Source organism: Bison bison, unplaced genomic scaffold, assembly GCF_000754665.1.
Source record: "Bison bison bison isolate TAMUID 2011002044 unplaced genomic scaffold, Bison_UMD1.0 scf7180017854266, whole genome shotgun sequence".
Classification (NCBI taxonomy): Eukaryota; Metazoa; Chordata; class Mammalia; order Artiodactyla; family Bovidae; genus Bison; species Bison bison.
Window position 1 is genome coordinate 102392 of NW_011484839.1, and position 20523 is coordinate 122914.

At 35.6% G+C, this 20523-nt stretch overlaps 1 protein-coding gene across 6 annotated transcripts in view; it reads right to left on the reverse strand.

The window, feature by feature from the left end:
• Positions 1–20523, reverse strand: part of CHD9 (chromodomain helicase DNA binding protein 9) — a 224831-nt gene that overhangs the window by 88449 nt on the left and 115859 nt on the right. For 4 of the 6 annotated variants that reach the window (XM_010856368.1, XM_010856358.1, XM_010856340.1 and 1 more), the window contains exon 3: positions 2135–2466. In XM_010856368.1, the coding sequence (XP_010854670.1) occupies positions 2135–2466 (332 nt within the window). Of the gene's footprint in view, positions 1–2134; positions 2467–3267; positions 3605–3629; positions 5762–20523 lie in introns of those variants that run through there. The other 2 variants (XM_010856377.1, XM_010856386.1) reach the window with 2 other exon arrangements.

The window sequence follows — 20523 nt, forward strand, 5'->3', positions numbered from 1 at the left end:
TAATTTTATCTGATATAAATCATCTGATACTAGCAAAAGTTCGATTCTTCTAAAACTAAGAAAAACAAAACCTTTACAAGAAAATATTTAATACATCATGAAATACTATTAAAATGATGCAAATAAACTTAACTATTTAAAGGATCGTTCTTCACAAAAAATTAAAAACTGCAAATTCAAAATAATACAACGTAGTGGGCTAACTACAAAGCACAGTAATGAAATATTAGAAGTGACCAATACAGAACTCCAGGTTGTATATGCATTTCATTTCCATCCACGCTTTTTCTTCCAACATGAAAGTAATCTTTGGTTGTCTAATAAAGATGATCAAAAAACTGCTGCACTCCCAATAGCTTAATAATATATGGGCAAGCTTCAGTTCTACTTGCCTGCAACTTATAAATTCCTCTATCAAAAACTCATCCACTTTCAGCAAGTGATTTTTCTATCACTTACTCAATACCTAACCATAGAAATATCTTTCCAATACAATTCTGACCTCTTCTCACGAATGCTATCTCTAAAAAACAAGTACACTAAATTGATCATGCTGTTCAATATTAAAATAATTTATCGTTACTAATCTAACAAAAATACAAATATCAAAGACTACAGATACTCTAATATATTACTATCCCCTACCATATTAATCTACACTTTTTAAAAAATCCATGTTTCTTTATTATAATTTATTATTTCTAATTTCCCTTTATATATTATTTTTTTTCTTGAACCAGGTTCACCTCTGTTATCTTTTCCTTTCCTCTAGTTATCCTCCCATTCCCCCATTTAAACTTACTGTAACTCTTGAAGGTTCTCTAAGGTTTCCTCTTATGATTATTTTAAATATCCTTTCCAATAGTACTACTACTTTGTCCATATCCCTGTACAAGTTAAAACTAGAAAATTTTAATTACGGTAACTTTTAATACATTAAAGGATTATATATGGGGTTTCCTAAATTAAAACTAGACAAAATATTGAACTAATAAGATACTTTCATACCAAAACCTTTAAACATAAAAGGAACAAAAATCTAAACTTCAAATTTAATGTTAGCTATCTGCAAATAAAATATAAAATCAATAATATTAATTATGTCTCTATTATAACAAGAGAGCCCATATTATTTAAAGATTTGGACTGAAAGACTTCATGACCTAATGATATAACTTAGTTTGATGGTTGCATTGAAAATGCTGTGAATAAACTGTTATAAATTTAGTTCTAAATATATATATAATATATAAACAATTTCTTAAGCAAATGAAGATTTTAATAATAATGAAATTTCTCCTTTATTGTGTACTCTTTTATGTGGACAAAAATTAAATACTTAATTAAAATTTCATATAAAGCCTTCAAAAATAACCAAATATTCCCATAAAAACAAGTCTAAACTCTGTTAGCCTTACATTAGTTTTACCCTTGCATACATAAAATAAACAAACACATAAAACAAATAATAGTTATTACATTTTATTTTTTGAAAATAAGTAGTCAAATAAAAACACCTAGGATTAATGTACCCTCCAAAAGCAATTCTTTATCCTTCTAATTCTCTTGGAGGATTAATCCTCACCTGGCCTCTTTATTACATAAAGTAAATCAGAACGACTATAAGGAAGTAAGTCTGTAAGAACTGAGAGCTGCTTATTGTTGATTTAAATGGTCTTAGTTTCCTTGCCATTCCATTTATTTCAAAGTTGTGGGTTTATGAGAAAATACTCTATTTCATGTTTCCAAACTATAAAGTACCCAGTGAAGTACAACTAAGAGAGAAATAAATCTACAATTATAAAGAATTTCAAGGCGCTTTTAAATTTTAAATAAAGTAAATTTGGAACTGGCACAGCAGTGTGGATTTTCTTTTTCCTTTTTCCATTTTATATATAAAATATCTTCCTATTTTAAATTCTTTTTACTAACAAAAAGGTATGTTCACATATCAGTAAATTTAGTAAAATTCTGGAATATTATCAATACCTAATTCATTCAAAAAGACAATGAGGTACACAACTTAAAACTCCAAAGTGAGAGTAAACACATCACACGCAAATCAAAAGTAGAAGATTAGACAGACTGCCTTTACAAAAACTTCTAAGGAAGATTTAATTCTTAACCAACTCACCCAATTTTTGTCTTCTCTTTTAATTTAGAACAAGTTTTTGTTTTTTTGCTCTCTTTGTCCTTTGGCTTGGATTTCATCCTTCTTCCTTTCTTTTCCTCTTTTCCTTCAACTGAAGCACTAGGAAAGTTTTCAGGGCTCATTACTCGTGGAATATTGCGTTCCCCTCGCTCCTTTGCTTTTGCTATGGCCTCTGATATTATACGATTAGCCTTTTCTTGCTTGCTTTCTGATTCCACCTTTTTTCTCTGCTTCTTCTCGGACATGATCCTCACCTGGGTATTCTGCAACTTAGTGTATGTCCCAGAACCATCACTCTTCTTGGAAGATGGAGGCTAGAGAAATCAAAATAATTTTTACACAATATATAAAAGTACATTTAAACAATTAATACACACAACCAAAACTTTAGAATTAAGCTTAAAGAAGTAAAATACATAAGCAAATATATGTGTTACAGTTTAAAATTAAAACACTTTGCTGATTTAGATATTAGTCTAGGTATAAAATAAAAAGCCAAACTATTGCTTTTAAAAATGAAGATTAAAGAAGGGTAATATAGATTCACTGATATTTTCACAGCATTCTTAATTAGCTGATTCAAATTTTGTCCTATAAATACAGCTAATCCAAATTAAGTCATATAAATATTCTGGGCATTTGGAATAAGTATCTTCTTTCCTCTTCATTCCAGAACTCTGAAAATTATTAACAAATTTAAAATATCAATTTTCATTCAGAATGACTACTCCCCATAGTTTATTATGATTTTTAGAAAAACAAAGCCTCTCTGCTTTACAAGAAACTGGAACTAGAACCTGAAACCATTTAAATCATTTTAATGTGCAGTCTATGCGGCAATATAGCTAGTTAGTAAACAGACAAAACCATACTAAAAATTAGAGAAAGTTTTAGTTCTTCTGTGAAAGAGTTAAATGAGGATTTTTTTCTCTTTCTATATCATAATATTTTGCTCAAGCAATTCTGGAAAAAAACAAATTTATAGTTTTACGTTAAAATTATTAATATTTTAGCAATATCACAGGAAGCAAATCAACAGCATTTTAAAAAGAATATCCTCTTCAAACACGCATTCATCCACATATTCTTAGATCACAGTTTTGTTACATTCTTACCCGTAAACATGCCTCTGACTACAGCAAGGGAAAAAACCACCAGGAATTTCCAAACACATTTTCATGCTGATTCCAGTGTGCTTCACTGGATATCTTTTCTATACCTGCCTCATCAAAGGTTTCATAGCAGTGCTACAGCACTGAGAAAGGAAGGAGGGTTTAGAATCGCTCACTAAAATGCCACCTTAAGGCCTACAGGCTATAACAAATAACCAAGACGCGAGAAAACAGCAACAAGCTCAAGATGGCGATGCAGTACGACTCCCGCAGCAGCAGCCAGTAATAAGGAAGGTTATTCAATCCCATTAGCCTTTTAGCCCAAAGAACCCCTCCTCCTCCCACTCATTCAGGCTTTCACTTACCCTTCCTCTTGGCCTCTTCACTGAAGACATTTTTGGCGTCAGACAAAGGCTTGCCCTCTGCTTTTTCACCACCCCAGGCAGTGCTCAAGAAAAAAGCATTGAAAGAAGATTCCTAAATGGCCTATTTAGCAAGCTGCAACCAAGAGATGCACAACCCTCCACAAATACACATTGTGATTTATCAACACATTTCTGCCTTGGCAAGTTTATATCCACTGTTCATCCTAATTAGATATGAAAAAGGCGTAAACCCCTCCTAAAAAGCTGAGTTTCCTCAATAGCTGTAAGCAGATAGCCAGATTCCAACAAAGCACAGAAAGAAATGAATGCACAAAGCATCAAAATGCATCAGCATGAATATTAGAGATGTCGTTAAAAATACTGACTCCTTCTGCGGAAGTAGGCCAGCAGATGGTGCTACCAGTTATTATTCCATTAGACTCTGCAATTTAACCCCCAATGGACTGTTCTTCCCTCCATGTAACATATTTAACTCTCACTCTACCATTTCCTGTAGTAAAGTTTTTAAAAAATATACGTAAAAACTTGATTTCAAAAAATTATTTGAAAACAAAAACAGTAGTGAAGTGGCTTTATGTAGCTATCATCATTAAAAAAACAAACTCCAATGCAATTATTACCAGAGAAAAATACTTTTCTCCGTGATAATTCTAAAATATTTAAAGCATAAACACAGCTGAAGAGGAGTGAAGGGTTAAAGAGGAGGTCATGGAAATGAACACATAACAAGTGACTTCTCTTTAAGAAATTAGATAAGGTCTCTCATTATTCTCCTAACAAAAAGCTAACAATGTTATTTTTAAAACACAGAACTGAAGCTATTTTCATTTAAATTCTAAAAAGAAGCTTAAGATTTTGAAATGAACACATAAGATCTGTCTATAAAGAATAACTAATCCTACTTAAAATTTTCTCTTACTTAAACCTGAATTCATACATTAATTTATTTTCCTAACCTCAAAAAACTCCTAAAACATTCCTGACCTTTACTCTCCACATTCTGTTTCAACTAAACTGTTGAGTTTTTCATATAACAATTTGAGTTTTGGTCAGTTACTAAAAATAAGTAGCAAGTCCTCCTGAATTTGATAATTAATACCATTTTTCTCCTATAAAATATTGAGACTGTTTTAGTAGAATGAAATACCTAAAACAAAATTTTCACTGTTTCAAAATTCACATTGACCTCTTTCATTAATGCCATTTTTTCAACTGGTCTTGGCAGATCACCTAACATCTGCATCAAAGAACCTGTTTTTAGTTTTTTTTTTTCCTTTTAGGCATCAAAGCTCCCGAAATGGAGCTACATTATATGAATAGTATCCTAGAAAGACTAAAGTAAAGAGCAGGAAAGGATATTAAAGGCATAGGATCATTAATGGCAAGAAAAGGATCTTAGTAACCTGAGAGGTCATCTATGTAAAAATCATAATAACCAATAATAATGGCTAACACCAAATGCTTATTAGGTGACAGGCACTATTCTAAGCATTTTACATGTAATAATTAATTCAATCCTGAGTAGTAGGGTAATAGTGATAATGGAGAGGTATAGCACATGGGAGAGATTCTTATAGTAGCATTTCAAAATGAGAGACTTAGGGGCACAAATAATTTTTAGAAATAATAAGAAGAAGAGCTAACACATATTATCCTTACTATGTTCTAGGCACTATGCCTAATATGATATACACATGAACAATGTGGATTTAAACTGCCTGGGTCCACTTATATACAGATTTTTTCCAATAAATACTACAGTGCTACATAATCCACCACTGGTTTCATCCAAGGATGTGGAACCACAGATATGGAGGAATCATGAACTACAAATATGGAGGAATCACATAAAGGGAAAACTAACTATAAATTATAATTGGATCTTTCAGTGAGTCGCTAACCCCACATTGTTCAAGGATCTACAGTACAGTAACTCAGTTAATCTTAAAAACAACCCTACGAAGAAAACCAAAATTCAAAGAGATACATGCATTCCAATGTTCACTGCAACACAATTTACAATAGCCAGGACACAGAAGAAACCTAAATGTACATCAACAAAGAAATGGATAAAGAAGATGTGCTACAAATATACAATGGAATATTAGCCATAAAAAAGAACAAAATAATGCCATCTGCAGCAACATGGATGCACCAAGAGACTGTGATACTCAGTGAAGAAAGTCAGACACAGAAAGATAAGTATCATATGATATTGCTTATTGTGATCTTAAAAAAGGATACAAATAAACTTATTTACAAAACAGAAGTAGAGTACAGGTAGAAAACAAATGTATGGTTCCCAGGGGATGGGAGGGGGGAATAAATGGGAGACTGAAATTGACATATACACATTACCACTGTGGCTGCTTAGTCACTAAGACGTGTCTGACTTTTTGTAACCCCATGGACTGTAGCCCACCAGGCCCAGGCAAGAATACTGCAGTGGGTCGCCATTTTCATTTCCAGGGGAGCTTCCTGGCCCAGGGATCAATCCCACATCTCCTGCTTGGTAGGCGGATTCTTTACTACTGAGCCACCTGGGAAGCCTCATATACACACTACTACATATGAAAGACGTAAACTAATAAGAGCCTGCTGTTTAGTACAGGGAACTCGACTCAATTCTCTGTAATGGCCTATATGGGAAAAGAATCTTTAAAAAAAGTGGATGTATATATATAAATATATGTGTAATCTTTGCTGTACACCTGAAACTAATGCAACATTGTAAACCAACTATACTCTAATAAAAATGAAAAAACAAAAACAACTCTGTTAGATATGTACTACTATATCCTCAGAGCTAAGGATACTAAGGCAGAGAGGCTTCCTAGGTGGCGCTAGGGGTAAAGAACTTGCCTGCCAATTCAGAAGACATAAGAGACACCAGTTGGATCCCTGGATTGGGAAGATCCCCGGGAGGAGGGCATGGCAACCCACTCCAGTATTCTTGCCTGGAGAATCTCATGGACAGAGGAGCCTGGCGGGCTACCGTCCATAAGGTCGCAGAGAGTTGGACATGACTAAAGTGACCAAGCAAGCACGCACTAAGGCATAGAGAAATAACTTGCCTGAAACCACACGGCTACTGCAAGATGAACCAGGGATGAGGAGGCAGAAAGCCTTATAATGGAAAACATGCTCTTAACCACTGCATAATACAAGTAAGTTTTGTATTTGTATTGTAAGTTACATGGATTGGTTCAAATACCAATATATTACAGAGACTGGTTCAAATACCCTAAGATATAGAGATTAATTTGAATACAAAAGAAAGTAAATGACTTTCTCAAAATTGCAGAGATACTAGTAACGATGCAAGAAACAAGTTCAGTTTTTTCCAGTCCTCTTTCCAAGATGTAGAAATAAACTATACATGGGTGGGTATGGCTGACAAGCAGGAAGAGTCAATACTTGTTTTCTAGACCAAGTACTAGTACAGGAGAAGACAAAAGAAACAGGAAATCTAGTTGAGAAAGGGTGTGTATGGGTACATGATTTAATTCTTTTCACACTGAGCTTGAAATGGAAAGTTTGAGTAATTGGAAATTTGGGACTAGATCCTCAGAAAGAAGTAAGGGTTGGAATATAAGATTTAGATGTTCTTGCCATTTTCTTTCAATATCTTAACTCACTGACACTATTCACAGAACCGAGGGTGATTTCCAAAATATCTCACTTCTCGTACAAAGCTTCTCAATAGATTCTATTACTCGATTCAAAATCCATTTAACGATGAATCTTAACAGTAGACAATCAAATATTTATAATCAAACATTCCTTCTACTATTCAGTTCAGTTCAGTCAGTGGCTCAGTCATGTCCAACTCTTTGCAACCCCATTAACCGCAGGACGCCAGGCCTCCCTGTCCATCATCAGCTCCTGGAGTTTACCCAAACTCATGTCCATTGAGTCAGTGATGCCATCCAACCATCTCATCCTCTGTCGTCCCCTTCTCCTCCTGCCCTCAATCTTTCCCAGTATCAGGGTCTTTTCAAATGAGGCAGCTCTTCGTATTAGGTGGCCAAAGTATTGGAGTTTCAGCTTCAACATCAGTCCTTCCAATGAACACCCGGGACTGATCTCCTTTGGGATGGAATGGTTGCATCTCTTTGCAGTCCAAGGGACTCTCAAGAGTCTTCTCCAACACCACAGTTCAAAAGTATCAATTCTTTGGTGCTCAGCTTTCTTCACAGTCCAATTCTCACATCCATACATGACTACTGGAAAAACCATAGCCTTGACTAGATGGACCTTTGTTGACAGAGTAATGTCTCTGCTGTTTACTATGCTGTCTAGGTTGGTCATAAGTTTCCAAGGAGTCAGCATCTTTTAATTTCATGGCTGCAATCATCATCTGCAGTGATTTGGGAGCCCAAGAAAATAAAGTCTGACACTGTTTCCACTGTTTCCCCATCTATTTCCCATGAAGTCATGGGACCAGATGCCATGATCTTCGTTTTCTTAATGTTGAGCTTTAAGCCAACTTTTTCACTCTCCTCTCACTTTCATCAAGAGGCTCTTTAGTTCTTCACTTTCTGCCATAAGGGTGGTATCATCTGCATATCTGAGGTTATTGATATTTCTCCTGGCAATCTTGATTCCATTTTGTGCTTCCTCCACCCCAGCGTTTCTCATGAGGTACTCTGCATATAAGTTAAATAAGCAGGGTGACAATATACAGCCTTGACGTACTCCTTTTCCTATTTGGAACCAGTCTGCTGTTCCATGTCCAGTTCTAACTGTTGCTTCCTGACCTGCATACAGGTTTCTCAAGAGGCAGGTCAGGTGGTCTGGTACTCCCATCTCTTTCAGAATCGTCCACAGTTTATTGTGATCCACACAGTCAAAGGCTTTGGCATAGTCAATAAAGCAGAAATAGATGTTTTTCTGGAACTCTCTTGCTTTTTCGATGATCCAGTGGATGTTGGCAATTTGATCTCTGGTTCCTCTGCCTTTTCTAAAACCAGCTTGAACATCTGAAAGTTCACGGTTCATGTATTGCTGAATCCTGGCTTGGAGAATTTTGAGCATTACTTTACTAGTGATTTTAAAACTATATTACATTTTTATAAAAATATATTTAAAATATATTTAAAACTATACTTTAAAGCTATATTCTCATGGAACATGGACACTGAAATGTTAAGTAACTAATCATTTTTAATGTAGGCAATTTCCCAATTTACACAAATATACAAAAGGGTAGTTAATAGTAACTTTTCTCAATGTTACAATTTTTCTTTTTCGCCCACATAAGCATTCAACATATTCTGTCCAATCTTTCTCTCAGTCCCAACAGCTCCTGCTGTATTAATTTCCCACTCATTATGCTTATAGTTATAAAGGAAAATATTATCTGTAGAATATTTATTATATTTATTAGTAGTAATATTTATTAATACTTATTGTGTGTTAGTTGCTCTGTTGTGTCCAACTCTTGCGACCCCATGGACTACAGCCCGCCAGGCTCTTCTGTCCATGGCCATTCTCTTCTCCAGGTGATTTTCCCAACCCAGGGGTCAGAACTCAGGTCTCCTGCATTGCAGGCATACTCTTTACCATCTGAGCCACCAGGAAGCCCAAATATTTATTATTAAATAGGAAATAGATCAAGTCTTTCGGGGTGAGGGAACATCAGATTTGCAGTGCACTCTCCAATTCTTTACAAAGTAATAGGGGAATGGAAATCAAAAATCTTCAAAAAGAAGGGGAGAATGGTCACATGACTACTATACATCTACTACTGAGCACAGGTTCCTTTCTTAGGGAAAAATATAAAAAAATTAAAGTTCTATTTCACACATTTTTACAACAATACAAAGGAATACAGTATCTCAAGTAACAAAACTGATATAAGTCTTTGGTAATAATAAAACACAAAATGAGGAATTTTCAACAACATATTTAAACTGTATTACAGCTAAAAACCTTCCAACTTAAAAACTAGCATCCTGGCTTACTATAAACAGTTTAACAGAACTAAAATGCCTTCTAAGTTAGGTTTATAATATCAAATTGTCTTCAGATATTTACATTTATTTATTGAAAATTTTTTTTTATTTGACTGTGCTAAGACATATAAAGGATCTTAGTTTTTAATATTTTTATTTTAGGGTGAATTATATAATTATTTCCTTAAGTACTCATATTAAACTAAACTCTAAAAACAATAAATTTATAGTTGATTTTAATAATATTTATCAAACATTAGTGGCAACTTCTTATGCATTCATTACATAACATTATTTCCAAGGGTACCAATAAAGACTTGCTGTTAAAGAGAAAAAAAAAGCAGGAAAAATTGATCCAAATTATTATGTCAAAGTCTTCTGAGTTTTACCCACAGATTTGTTTTCAGAGTTTTTGATAGACGTGAGGCAATTATTTTATTTTGTTTTCTTTACATCTGTGAACTCCCACATTCACAAATTAAAAGGCTTATTCTTATGACTTGTGCTAGTATCCAGGTTTCCACTTTTACCTAGTGACGACATTCTCTTTTATTGTCATAAGTCCTGAATTTTACATTGTAAGATAATATTATTGTATTTCATTTAATCATCCACATAGTAGTTCAGACAAATAGTAGATATTCATGAAAAGTTATTTTTTTTAAATAAAAATTTATTATTATGTGACAGGAAATACAGAGAGAGAAAACATGTTAGAGCATACCATGGGAATGTATTCAGCAAAATCCAGAACGTGGGAAACTTTAAAGACAAATGGCTCAGTTTCTTCACAAAGAAACTATAAGAAACAAAGTGTAACCACAGATCAAGAGACTTAAGACTAAATGTAATGCCAAAATTAAAAAGAAAAAAGAAGACACTCAAAATTCATATCAATTGAATGCAATATGTGGCCCTTGTCTTGATACAGACCCGAGAAAGTGTGTAAGACCATATTTGTTAATACTAGGGCACTTTAACTTTGATTGGATATTTGATTATGAAGGAATAATAGTTATTAAGTGTGAAACTAATTTTAAAGTTGTGTTTTAAAGCAAAAACCTTTGTCTTCTAGGTATATAAACTGAAATATTTACAGATGACACGATCACTGAGGTGTGTTTCAAGATAGTTGCTGGAGGGGGTGGTAATGATAGCCATAGGGTCATCTAGACAAAAAATTGCCTATAAACTGATGGCTGTTGTAGCTGAGTGACAGATACTCTGATTTTGTGTACACATGAAATGTTATATATAATAAAGAAATTTAAACAGTTGTATTCTGGGAATAACAAGTAATTTGGCATGATAAGAAAACAATGCATGTGGAAAAATGATAAGCAATTAAGACAGAAAGGTAATGGGTTAGATTATCAAGTGTTGTAAGTTATGCTAAAATATCTGGACTTTATGCTAAACTGAAATAGGGAATCAGTAATTCACTACATACAGGGAAGTAATAGGACCAGATTTTTACATTTAGGGTTGCTGCTGCTGCTGCTGCTAAGTCGCTTCAGTCGTGTCCGACCCTGTGCGACCCCAAAGACGGCAGCCCACCAGGCTCCCCTTGGTGGGCTGGTTCTCCCAGGCAAGAACACTGGAGTGGGTTGCCATTTCCTTCTCCATGCATGAAAGTAAAAAGTGAAAGTGAAGTCGCTCAGTCGTGTCCAACTCTTAGCGACCCCATGGACTGCAGCCCACCAGGCTACTCCGTCCATGGATTTTCCAGGCAAGAGTACTGAGTGGGGTGCCACTGCCTTCTCCGTTAGAGTTGCTAAGTGGTTTCAATAAAAATATCAAATATTTCATGAAAACTTTTTTGTTTACAAAATGGTTATACGTGATATAAAAACAAATAATATTTAACCTATTTTACATTAGTTTGTGTTGCTTTTTCAATGCCATATTGTTCAAAACTTTGTCTTTTGTTTCTAAACAAAATTATATCTTAAACACATTAAACCACAAAATTTCATGAAGTTCCTTACTGACAACATTAAATATACTGAATTCAGCAGTCCACAAATTACTAATGACACTAAAAGCTGTTCTCAGCATAATGTTGTGATTAAAGCAAAGCGCTTTGGACTCAGCCAGCCCTGGGTCCCAGTTTCATCATCTGTAAAATGGAGATAATAATAGTGTCTATCTTCTAGGGCTATGTGAGGCCTAACAGATAATGCTAGTAAAGTGCTTAGTGTGGCGTCTGGCACACAAATACTCAGAAATGTCAGATACTATTGTTACTGCTGTAATGTGATACTGTGCCCACCTCACTGCAGCACCTTATCAGGCTTTACTGTGATGACAGTATGTCTTATAACTGGTACTGTTAACTTTGATCCCTTGGTTAAAGTAATGTCTGCCATGACTATCATAAATTTCTCCTTTTATAATTATTAAGTATCTTATCAGACTATGCAAATATCTTGCCTCTCATAAATATTTGCCTAGTTATTTTAGCTAAAACTGATGACTGCTGCCTTTAACAGTTATTATTACTGTGGTTATTTCCCTAATGGAAAATATTTATTTCCATCATTCCTTCCACATTTTCAACTGGAATTCTACTACAAACAAACGTTGCCTCTTCTCTTTATCTATTCATTCAGTCATTCACTTATTCAATTATTTATACTTGTATAGACTCATGGACTGGTATAAACTTATTTTATTCTATGGGTTATAATCTGATAACAAGATTATTTGTCATTCAAATTTTTCCATCTTTGACCTTTTAGAGCTCCTTCAAGTTGGTTCCTAAGCTCTGTTTACCAGCACCATATTTTGAACACTTCTTTACTTTCTGGCACTGTAAGATATTCCAGGTTACTGGTAAGAATAGTTTAACACAGTGGTTGAGGTGTAAGCCATATTACAGTAGATTAAGAAGTAAATGGGAAGAAAGTGACAGTGTTAAATACTTTTCTTAAATAAATGAAGGGAAAATGGCAGGCTACAGTTGAATTGCAAACTTGGGAAGGAAATAGCAATCCACTCCAGTACTATTGCCTGGAAAACCCATGGACAGAGAAGCCTTGGTAGGCTACAGTCTATGGGGTTGCAAAGAGTTGGACACAACTGAGAGAGTTCACTTCACTTCACTGTATGAGAGAGAGAAAACGAAATTAGAGAATGAGTTTTATCACAAGTACAAAATTTAAAGCCCTTTCCATAAAACAATTCAAAATTATCACACCACTAATAAAAAATTAAAATATTAGGGCTTCCCTGGTGGCTCACTGGTTAAGAATCTGCCTGCCAGTGCAGGAGTTACGGTTTTGATCCCTGTTCCAGAAAGATCCCACACGCCTTGAAGGAACTAAGCCTACTAAGCCCACGTGCCGCAGCTACTGAAGCCAGCCTCCACAACCAGAGAAGCACCTCAGTGAGAAGCCATGCACTGCTACTAGACAGTAACCCCTGCTTGCCGCACCTAGAGAAAGCCCATGCAGCAACACAGACCCAGCACAGCCAAAACCAAAAATAAAGAAAAGGATAAAAAAGAAGAAAATGAAAAAGAAACTCTATCAAAAAAATTAAAATATTATATATAAATATCACTTAGGTAAATAATACAAACTTCCCACAGCATCTTTTCTAAAATGCTTCTTGTTCAGTTGTTCAGTCATGTCTGACTCTTTGCAACCCCACTGACTGCAGCACACCAGGCTTCCCTATCCTTTACCACCTCCCGGAGCTTGCTCAAACTCATGTCCATTGAGTCTGAGATGCCATCCAACCATCTCGTCCTCTGTTGTCCCTTTCTCCTCCTGCCTTCAATCCTTCCCAGCATCAGAGTCTTTTCTAATGAGTCAGCTCTTCACATTAGGTAGCCAAAGTATTGCAGCTTCAGCTTCTGCATCAGTCTTTACAATGAAGGTTCAGGACTGACTTCCTTTGGGACTGACTGGTTTGATCTCCTTGCAGTTCTAGGGACTCTCAAGAGTCTTCTCCAACATCACAGTTCAAAAGCATCAATTCTTCAGCACTCTGCTTTCTTTATGGTCCAACTCTCACATCCATACATGACTACTGGAAAAACTATAGCTTTGACTAGACAGACCTTTGTTGGCAGAGTAATGTCTCTGCTGTTTACTATGCTGTCTAGGTTGGTCATAAGTTTCCAAGGAGTCAGCATCTTTTAATTTCATGGCTGCAGTCATCATCTGCAATTATTTTGGAGCCCAAGAAAATAAAGTCTGTCTGTTTCCATTGTTTCCCCATCTATTTACTGTAAGATTTCTTGAATATGTTAATTCAAAAATAATTTTCCTTCCCAAAAGTTTTCACTATTTCTTATTTGACTTCACAATATTCCTATTAATCAAATTATTAAAATTAATCAAATATTAATTATTCTTAACTGCAGATGAAAGAGTTCAGGCACAGACAGGACAAATATCTATCACACTGAAATAACAGCAAAGCTCAACTCTTCTGCTAAGTTATTGTCATAGATGACTACTGGTCCAAAGTCCATAAAGCATTACATTTAAGACAATGAATGAGGCATCAGTAGGCTTTCCAAAGCAGTAAATCCATTTGCTATTTTCTATTTCTTCCAGATAAAAAGAGAGACTGAAGTGTGGTAAAGGCAGTCTGACAAAACCCATGGGTGAAATACATTTTTACAGTCTTGAGAAAACCTGATACAGTATAAGGGAAATAGTGTAAGCAAATTAACCACCACACAGTTGCATAATTTGGTGGACAACACTAATCATCACATTCTAAATTCTTTGGACAATATTTTCAAAGCTGGATCATCGAAAAAGCAAGAGAGTTCCAGAAAAACATCTATTTCTGCTTTATTGACTATGCCAAACAAAGCCTTTGACTGTGTGAATCACAATAAACTGTGGAAAATTCTAAAAGAGATGGGAATACCAGACCACCTGACCTGCCTCTAGGGAAACCTATATGCAGGTCAGGAAGCAACAGTTGAACTGGACATGGAACAGCAGACTGATTCCAAATAGGAAAAGGAGTACATCAAGGCTGTATATTGTCACCCTGCTTATTTAACTTATATGCAGAGTATATTATGAGAAACGCTGGACTGGAAGAAACACAAGCTGGAATCAAGATTGACGGGAGAAATATCAATAACCTCAGATGTGCAGATGACACTACCCTTATGGCAGAAAGTGAAGAGGAACTAAAAAGCCTCTTGATGAAAGTGAAAGAGGAGAGTGAAAAAGTTGGCTTAAAGCTCAACATTCAGAAAACGAAGATCATGGCATCTGGTCCCATCACTTCATGGGAAACAGATGGGGAAACAGTGGAAACAGTGTCCGACTTTATTTTTTGGGGCCCCAAAATCACTGCAGATGGTGACTGCAGCCATGAAATTAAAAGACGCTTACTCCTTGGAAGAAAAGTTATAACCAACCTAGATAGCATATTCAAAAGCAGAGACATTACTTTGCCAACAAAGGTCCGTCCAGTCAAGGCTATGGTTTTTCCAGTAGTTGTGTATAGATGCGAGAGTTGGACTGTGAAGAAAGCTGAGTGCCGAAGAATTCATGCTTTTGAGCTGTGGTGTTGGAGAAGACTCTTGAGAGTCCCTTGGACTGCAAGGGGATCCAACCAGTCCATTCTAAAGGAGGTTCGCCCTGGGAGTTCTTTGGAAGGAATGATGCTAAAGTTGAAACTCCAGTACTTTGGCCACCTCATGTGAAGAGTTGACTCATTGGAAAAGACTCTGATGCTGGGAGGGATTGGGGGCAGGAGGAGAAGGGGACGACAGAGGATGAGATGGCTGGATGGCATCACTGACTCGATGGACGTGAGTCTCAGTGAACTCGAGGAGTTGGTGATGGACAGGGAGACCTGGCGTGCTGCGAATCATGGGGTCACAAAGAGTCAGACACGACTGAGCGACTGAACTGAACTGAACTGAATAAAATAAATATAAAGGAAAAAAAAACAACCCTCAAATCCTTAAAGAGAAGATTGAGAATTGGTTATGTTCAAAGACACTGGTTTTTTGTATACAATTTATGAAAAATCAATTTTACTTTCAGAATTCGGAGATATTTAAAAAACTACTTGAACACTCAAGTAATTACTAACATAAATAAAAATGATGGTAAGGGGAGGCTAATTTAAATACATTTGCAATAAGGAAAAATTTTTAAATAAGGTATTTGAATTTGATTTACAGCTTTAGGCAAGAGAAAATCAAATACTGAAGAGTAGCTATACATAAAAAGTCAAAAGCATTTTAGAAATCACAAAATATACTTAATTTCATATTATAATTTCATCTTGCAGAATGCAAAGGAAGTCGTGAGAGAAACTGCATCTCTGGATGTAACTCTAACCACAAGAGAAGTTATTTGTGGAAGTAGAAGTGATGGGAATTATATGAAAAAACTAAACATGACCTTTTGGCATCCACAACATGCTTAGGCATACTAGCTGTGTGTCATAAATGTAGGCCTTTTGATGTTAAAGGAAAAAAAGTATCATCATGTGGCCTGAAACTTACAAAAGCACAAGACAGATCAACAAAGTCAGGAAATACAGTTCAGCAAGTCAGGACTCAAAAATCAAATTCCAACAATTCAATAAGAAATGATTCTAACAAGGACAGATGTAGTATATCTAAAAATACTGGTTGCAAACTTGCCAGATTTCAAAACGCAGAGTACAAAAGACAGAATTAAGAAGAATATAAGAGGCACTGACCTGTAGGAATAGTGCTGGGAAGTTCACAATGACTTAAGGTTTTATAAATGATAAAGGGCAATTAAAAATGCTCCACTGACTGCTTTAAACAAGAAGGTTAGGATCTTGAGGACACAGTGTGGGAGGGTGGGATGGCTAGGAAAGGAAAATCAGGGAAGGAAGAGGGGACAGATGCAAGAGAACATAATTCTTCAAGTATTACTATACTCATGTCCATACTAAGTTTCAAAGAGAGTAATATTTAGATTCATGAAGGGTTTAACTCCAGTGCTAGGTCTGAACCTGGCAGAAATCATGCTACATTTCTTTTAAGAATAGGAAGAAGCAAACCTATGCATGTCAACTGAGATCTTCCAAAATCTGTCTAAGAGAATCTACCTCCTCAGCTTGCACATAGCCCCTCCAAATGAATGAGTATTTTCAGCTTAAATCTGGGATCCGGTCAATCTTCTGGGTTCCTCTAGCCTTTCAATTCATCTTAAGATCTCTTCAGCAAACCTACCATTAGTTCTTAATTAGCCTCCCTCTTAGATCATACTCAAAAATGCTGATGAAAAAAATTTAAAAGGCCAAATCTATAAATGGGTATTCGTGTGAGCACATGTGTACATGCACACACGCACACACAAACCCTACTACCTACTTAAAAAAAAAAAAAGGCAGGGAGAGAAAAAGTATGTGCAACAGTTCATGTGAAAAATACCAGGAAATTTTAGCTCACTGTAAACTAAATGAATATATGGTACAATGAGCTTGCCAAAAAAGTAAATGCAATCTTAGACTGCACAAACAGGAAAGAAGTATAATGAACAAGGGAGGTGATAATTATAGTATACTCTAGTCTCACCAAAAGAAATGTATTCTGTTTGAGGTTTAAGAGGAACACTGACTAGATCACTCATTTAAGACACATTATTTGAGTACATACTACCTACCAGACATGCTGTTTAAATACCGGGAATAAAACAGTGAGCAAGATAAAGCCCCTGATCTAATGGAGCTAACATTTTAGAGAAGGAGATAGGCAAATAGGGGGGAATAATCAGGTAAGGGTAATGGCTATGCCAAGAATGAAAACAGGATGACAGGATTAAAAGTGATGGGGTGACTATTTTAAAATGGACACAAGGAAAGTCTAACTGAGGAGACCACTTATACTGAAATCGGAATGAAAAGAAAGAATTAGCATGCAAAGATCTGAGGAAAGATGAATCAAATTATTCTAAGCAGCTTTGAGAAATTAGCAACAAAGCACAAAAATGAACATTCTGATTTTTATATTTTAAAAATCCAAGTTTCCCTATTGGATAACATTTTGCACCAACTATACTATCCTTTCCAGTCTGTACTTCTGGAGACCACTCCATGCAAGAGAACCTCAATTCCTCTTCAGATCTTATCTGTTCAGGTCCTACAGTTTTAAGCTGGTTCCTTCTAATAATTAGCCATCACTATTCTCAATGGTCTGATTTTCAGAGTCAGGATTTTTAACTATGAACTAAAATCTCATTACAAGCCATCAGTTCAGGGGATAGCCATTAACACTCTTTATAAATGTAGTGGACTAGTGTTTTCAGAAACACTGAATTACAGCTTAATACACACACGCCCCTACATATATACATTCATAAACATTAAAAAACACACCTATGCTGGGTCACAGTAAAAAATTTTGAAATACACAGTTCTGAGAGGTTAATGAACGCTTCAATTTTATTTCCTAGGGGTTCAACGCAAACTCTTCGCTTAAGGTTGGAGGGCTTTGAGTCATCTGGTATTAGTCTACCTGGAAGATGGGATCGACCATATTGGGCAATTAGTTAATCAATCAAAGAGATAAACAGTTATAGCTATTTAATGGATATAATAAAAATAAAAACTCTGACCCTGAAGCTCAGATGAGCATCGCTGACCAACAATGTCCAATGCATACTGCCACACTCAAAGGTGGGACCACCAAAGAGAGCACTTGGTGTTTGAAACCCTCTGAAGCTGCCTATGCATCCCTTCTTTTGACAAGTTTTAACCCACGAGTCCATGTGGTCACAAAGAGTCAGACAAGACTGACAAACACATACACACACACAACCTATAATCTCCCCTGTAATAAACTGTAACCATAAGTATAATAGTTCCTCAGCGAGTTCTGCTAGCCTATTATTTAAACTAAGGGTGGTTCTGGGAACCTCCAGCATGTGTAGATGGTGTCACAAGTCAAGGCAGGGGCTTCCTTGGTGGCTCAGTGGTAAAGAATCCGCCTGCCAATGCAGGAGACTCGGGTTTGATCCCTGATCTGGGAATATCCCACATGCTGCAGAGCAACTAAGCCCATGCACCACAACTACTGAGCCTGTGCTCTAGAGCCCGGGAGCCGTAAGTACTGAGCTCACATGCCCCAAAGACTGAAGTGCGAGCATCCTAGAGCCCATGCGCTTCATCAGGCCACCACAGTGAGGAAGCCCATGCACTACAGCTACAGAGTAGGTCCTGCTCTCCACAACCGGAGAAAAGCAGTAATAATGACACAGCAGTAACAACCCGGCAGAACCAAAAATTAAAAAGAAATAAAACTATTTTTTTTTTAATTAGAAGAAAAAATGAAGGCAGTTTTGGGACTATGTTAGCTCTGCAGTTTATTTAACTCATGACTAATACTCTTAAATGAAAACAAAAGTTTAATGAGAAAACAAAGAGATCTTGATCTGACAACTATCTTCAAATGTTAGCCTATTGCAAAGATTTTCAAGTTTTTGTAAAATGTATAAAACTAACAATGATTCCATTCTATTAAAGGCCTATCTATATGAAACCTGGACTGAGAAAACTGTTTCCTTAAATATTCCTATGCAAATCTTAAAATAAAAAAATTTGTACATAAGAAAATATCAATATGCCAAGAAACTCAGTAAAGAATACAGTAGATTTAGCTGTTTTTATAATTACATATAAATCTGCAATTATCTCAAGATAAAAATGTGTAATTAAAGAAGACAGCTTAGTCTTTCCTAAGAACTCAGAGACAGTCTCCTTCTGGCCTTGAAGAAGCAAGCTGCTATGAGTCCTACAGCTTCAAGGAAATGAATTCTGCCAACAATCCCGTGAGCCTGGATGAGGGTGTGAGTCTTCTATAAGATCACAGCCCCAAGTGGACTCGCTGGATGCAGTCTTGAGACCCTAAGCAGAGAAACCAGCTAAGCTGGGCCTGGACATCTGACCCAAGGAAACTATGAGATAATAAATGGATGCTGTTTTAAATTACTAAATATGTGGTTGATCTGGCACTACATTCACATACCCTACAACTGAACAATTTTACTCCTGGGTACACACTCCACATAAATACACAGAAAGTTCGATAACAGGCAAAACTAATCTATGAACGTGTAAGTCAAAATAGTGATTACCTTTAGGATGAGGGCAAGCAAGACTAGTAGGAGGCCTGAGGAGATTTTTAGGATTCTGATAATGTTCAATTTATTGATTTGGATTGGTGAAGTAGATGATGATGAATCTGAAAATTTATCAAACTATTTACTTCTAATTTGTGTACTTTTCTGTATGTTACACAACAAATTAAAAGGCTACAACTTTAAAAGTGCCTACTATTTAATCTTACTATCATTAATCTAAGTAAATAGTGATTTGTTATACCAGCTATTTAAGAAAAAAACCATCTGTTCTAATGCATTGATGTCTTGACACAAAAAACAAATTATTTTTCTTTACTGCTATTTAGTGTTTTTTATGAAAATAAATAGTAAAAAATAAAAAGGAAATATTATATATCTCCTCCAATACCAGGAGAAACCTATAAGATACTGAAAGACATCTGAGAGTTTACTTCAACCAATGTAATTAGTGATGGGGGAAGGAAAGGAAATTTTTTAAAACCTACAATCAAAATGTGAAGATTTTAAACAGAAATAGAATATTTTAAGTCTACAATCATTTTAGACTGTTAGCATTTCTACATAACATGATCATCTTCTCTTTTGCCAGTTATTATCTCCAATTCCCAAATACTGAAATACTTTCTATTTTAAGTTATATCAATAACTTTGAATTTACTGTTCTGGTTGTTTGCAGTGCCCTTTCTCTCAAAGGCAGCCAAGCAAACATCTTATTCAAAATTCGGTGTAGATATCACTTCCTTTTTATAATATGTAATTTTACTGCTATGTTTGCCAAAGCATATTGTAGTTATTTAGAAGTCAAGGTCA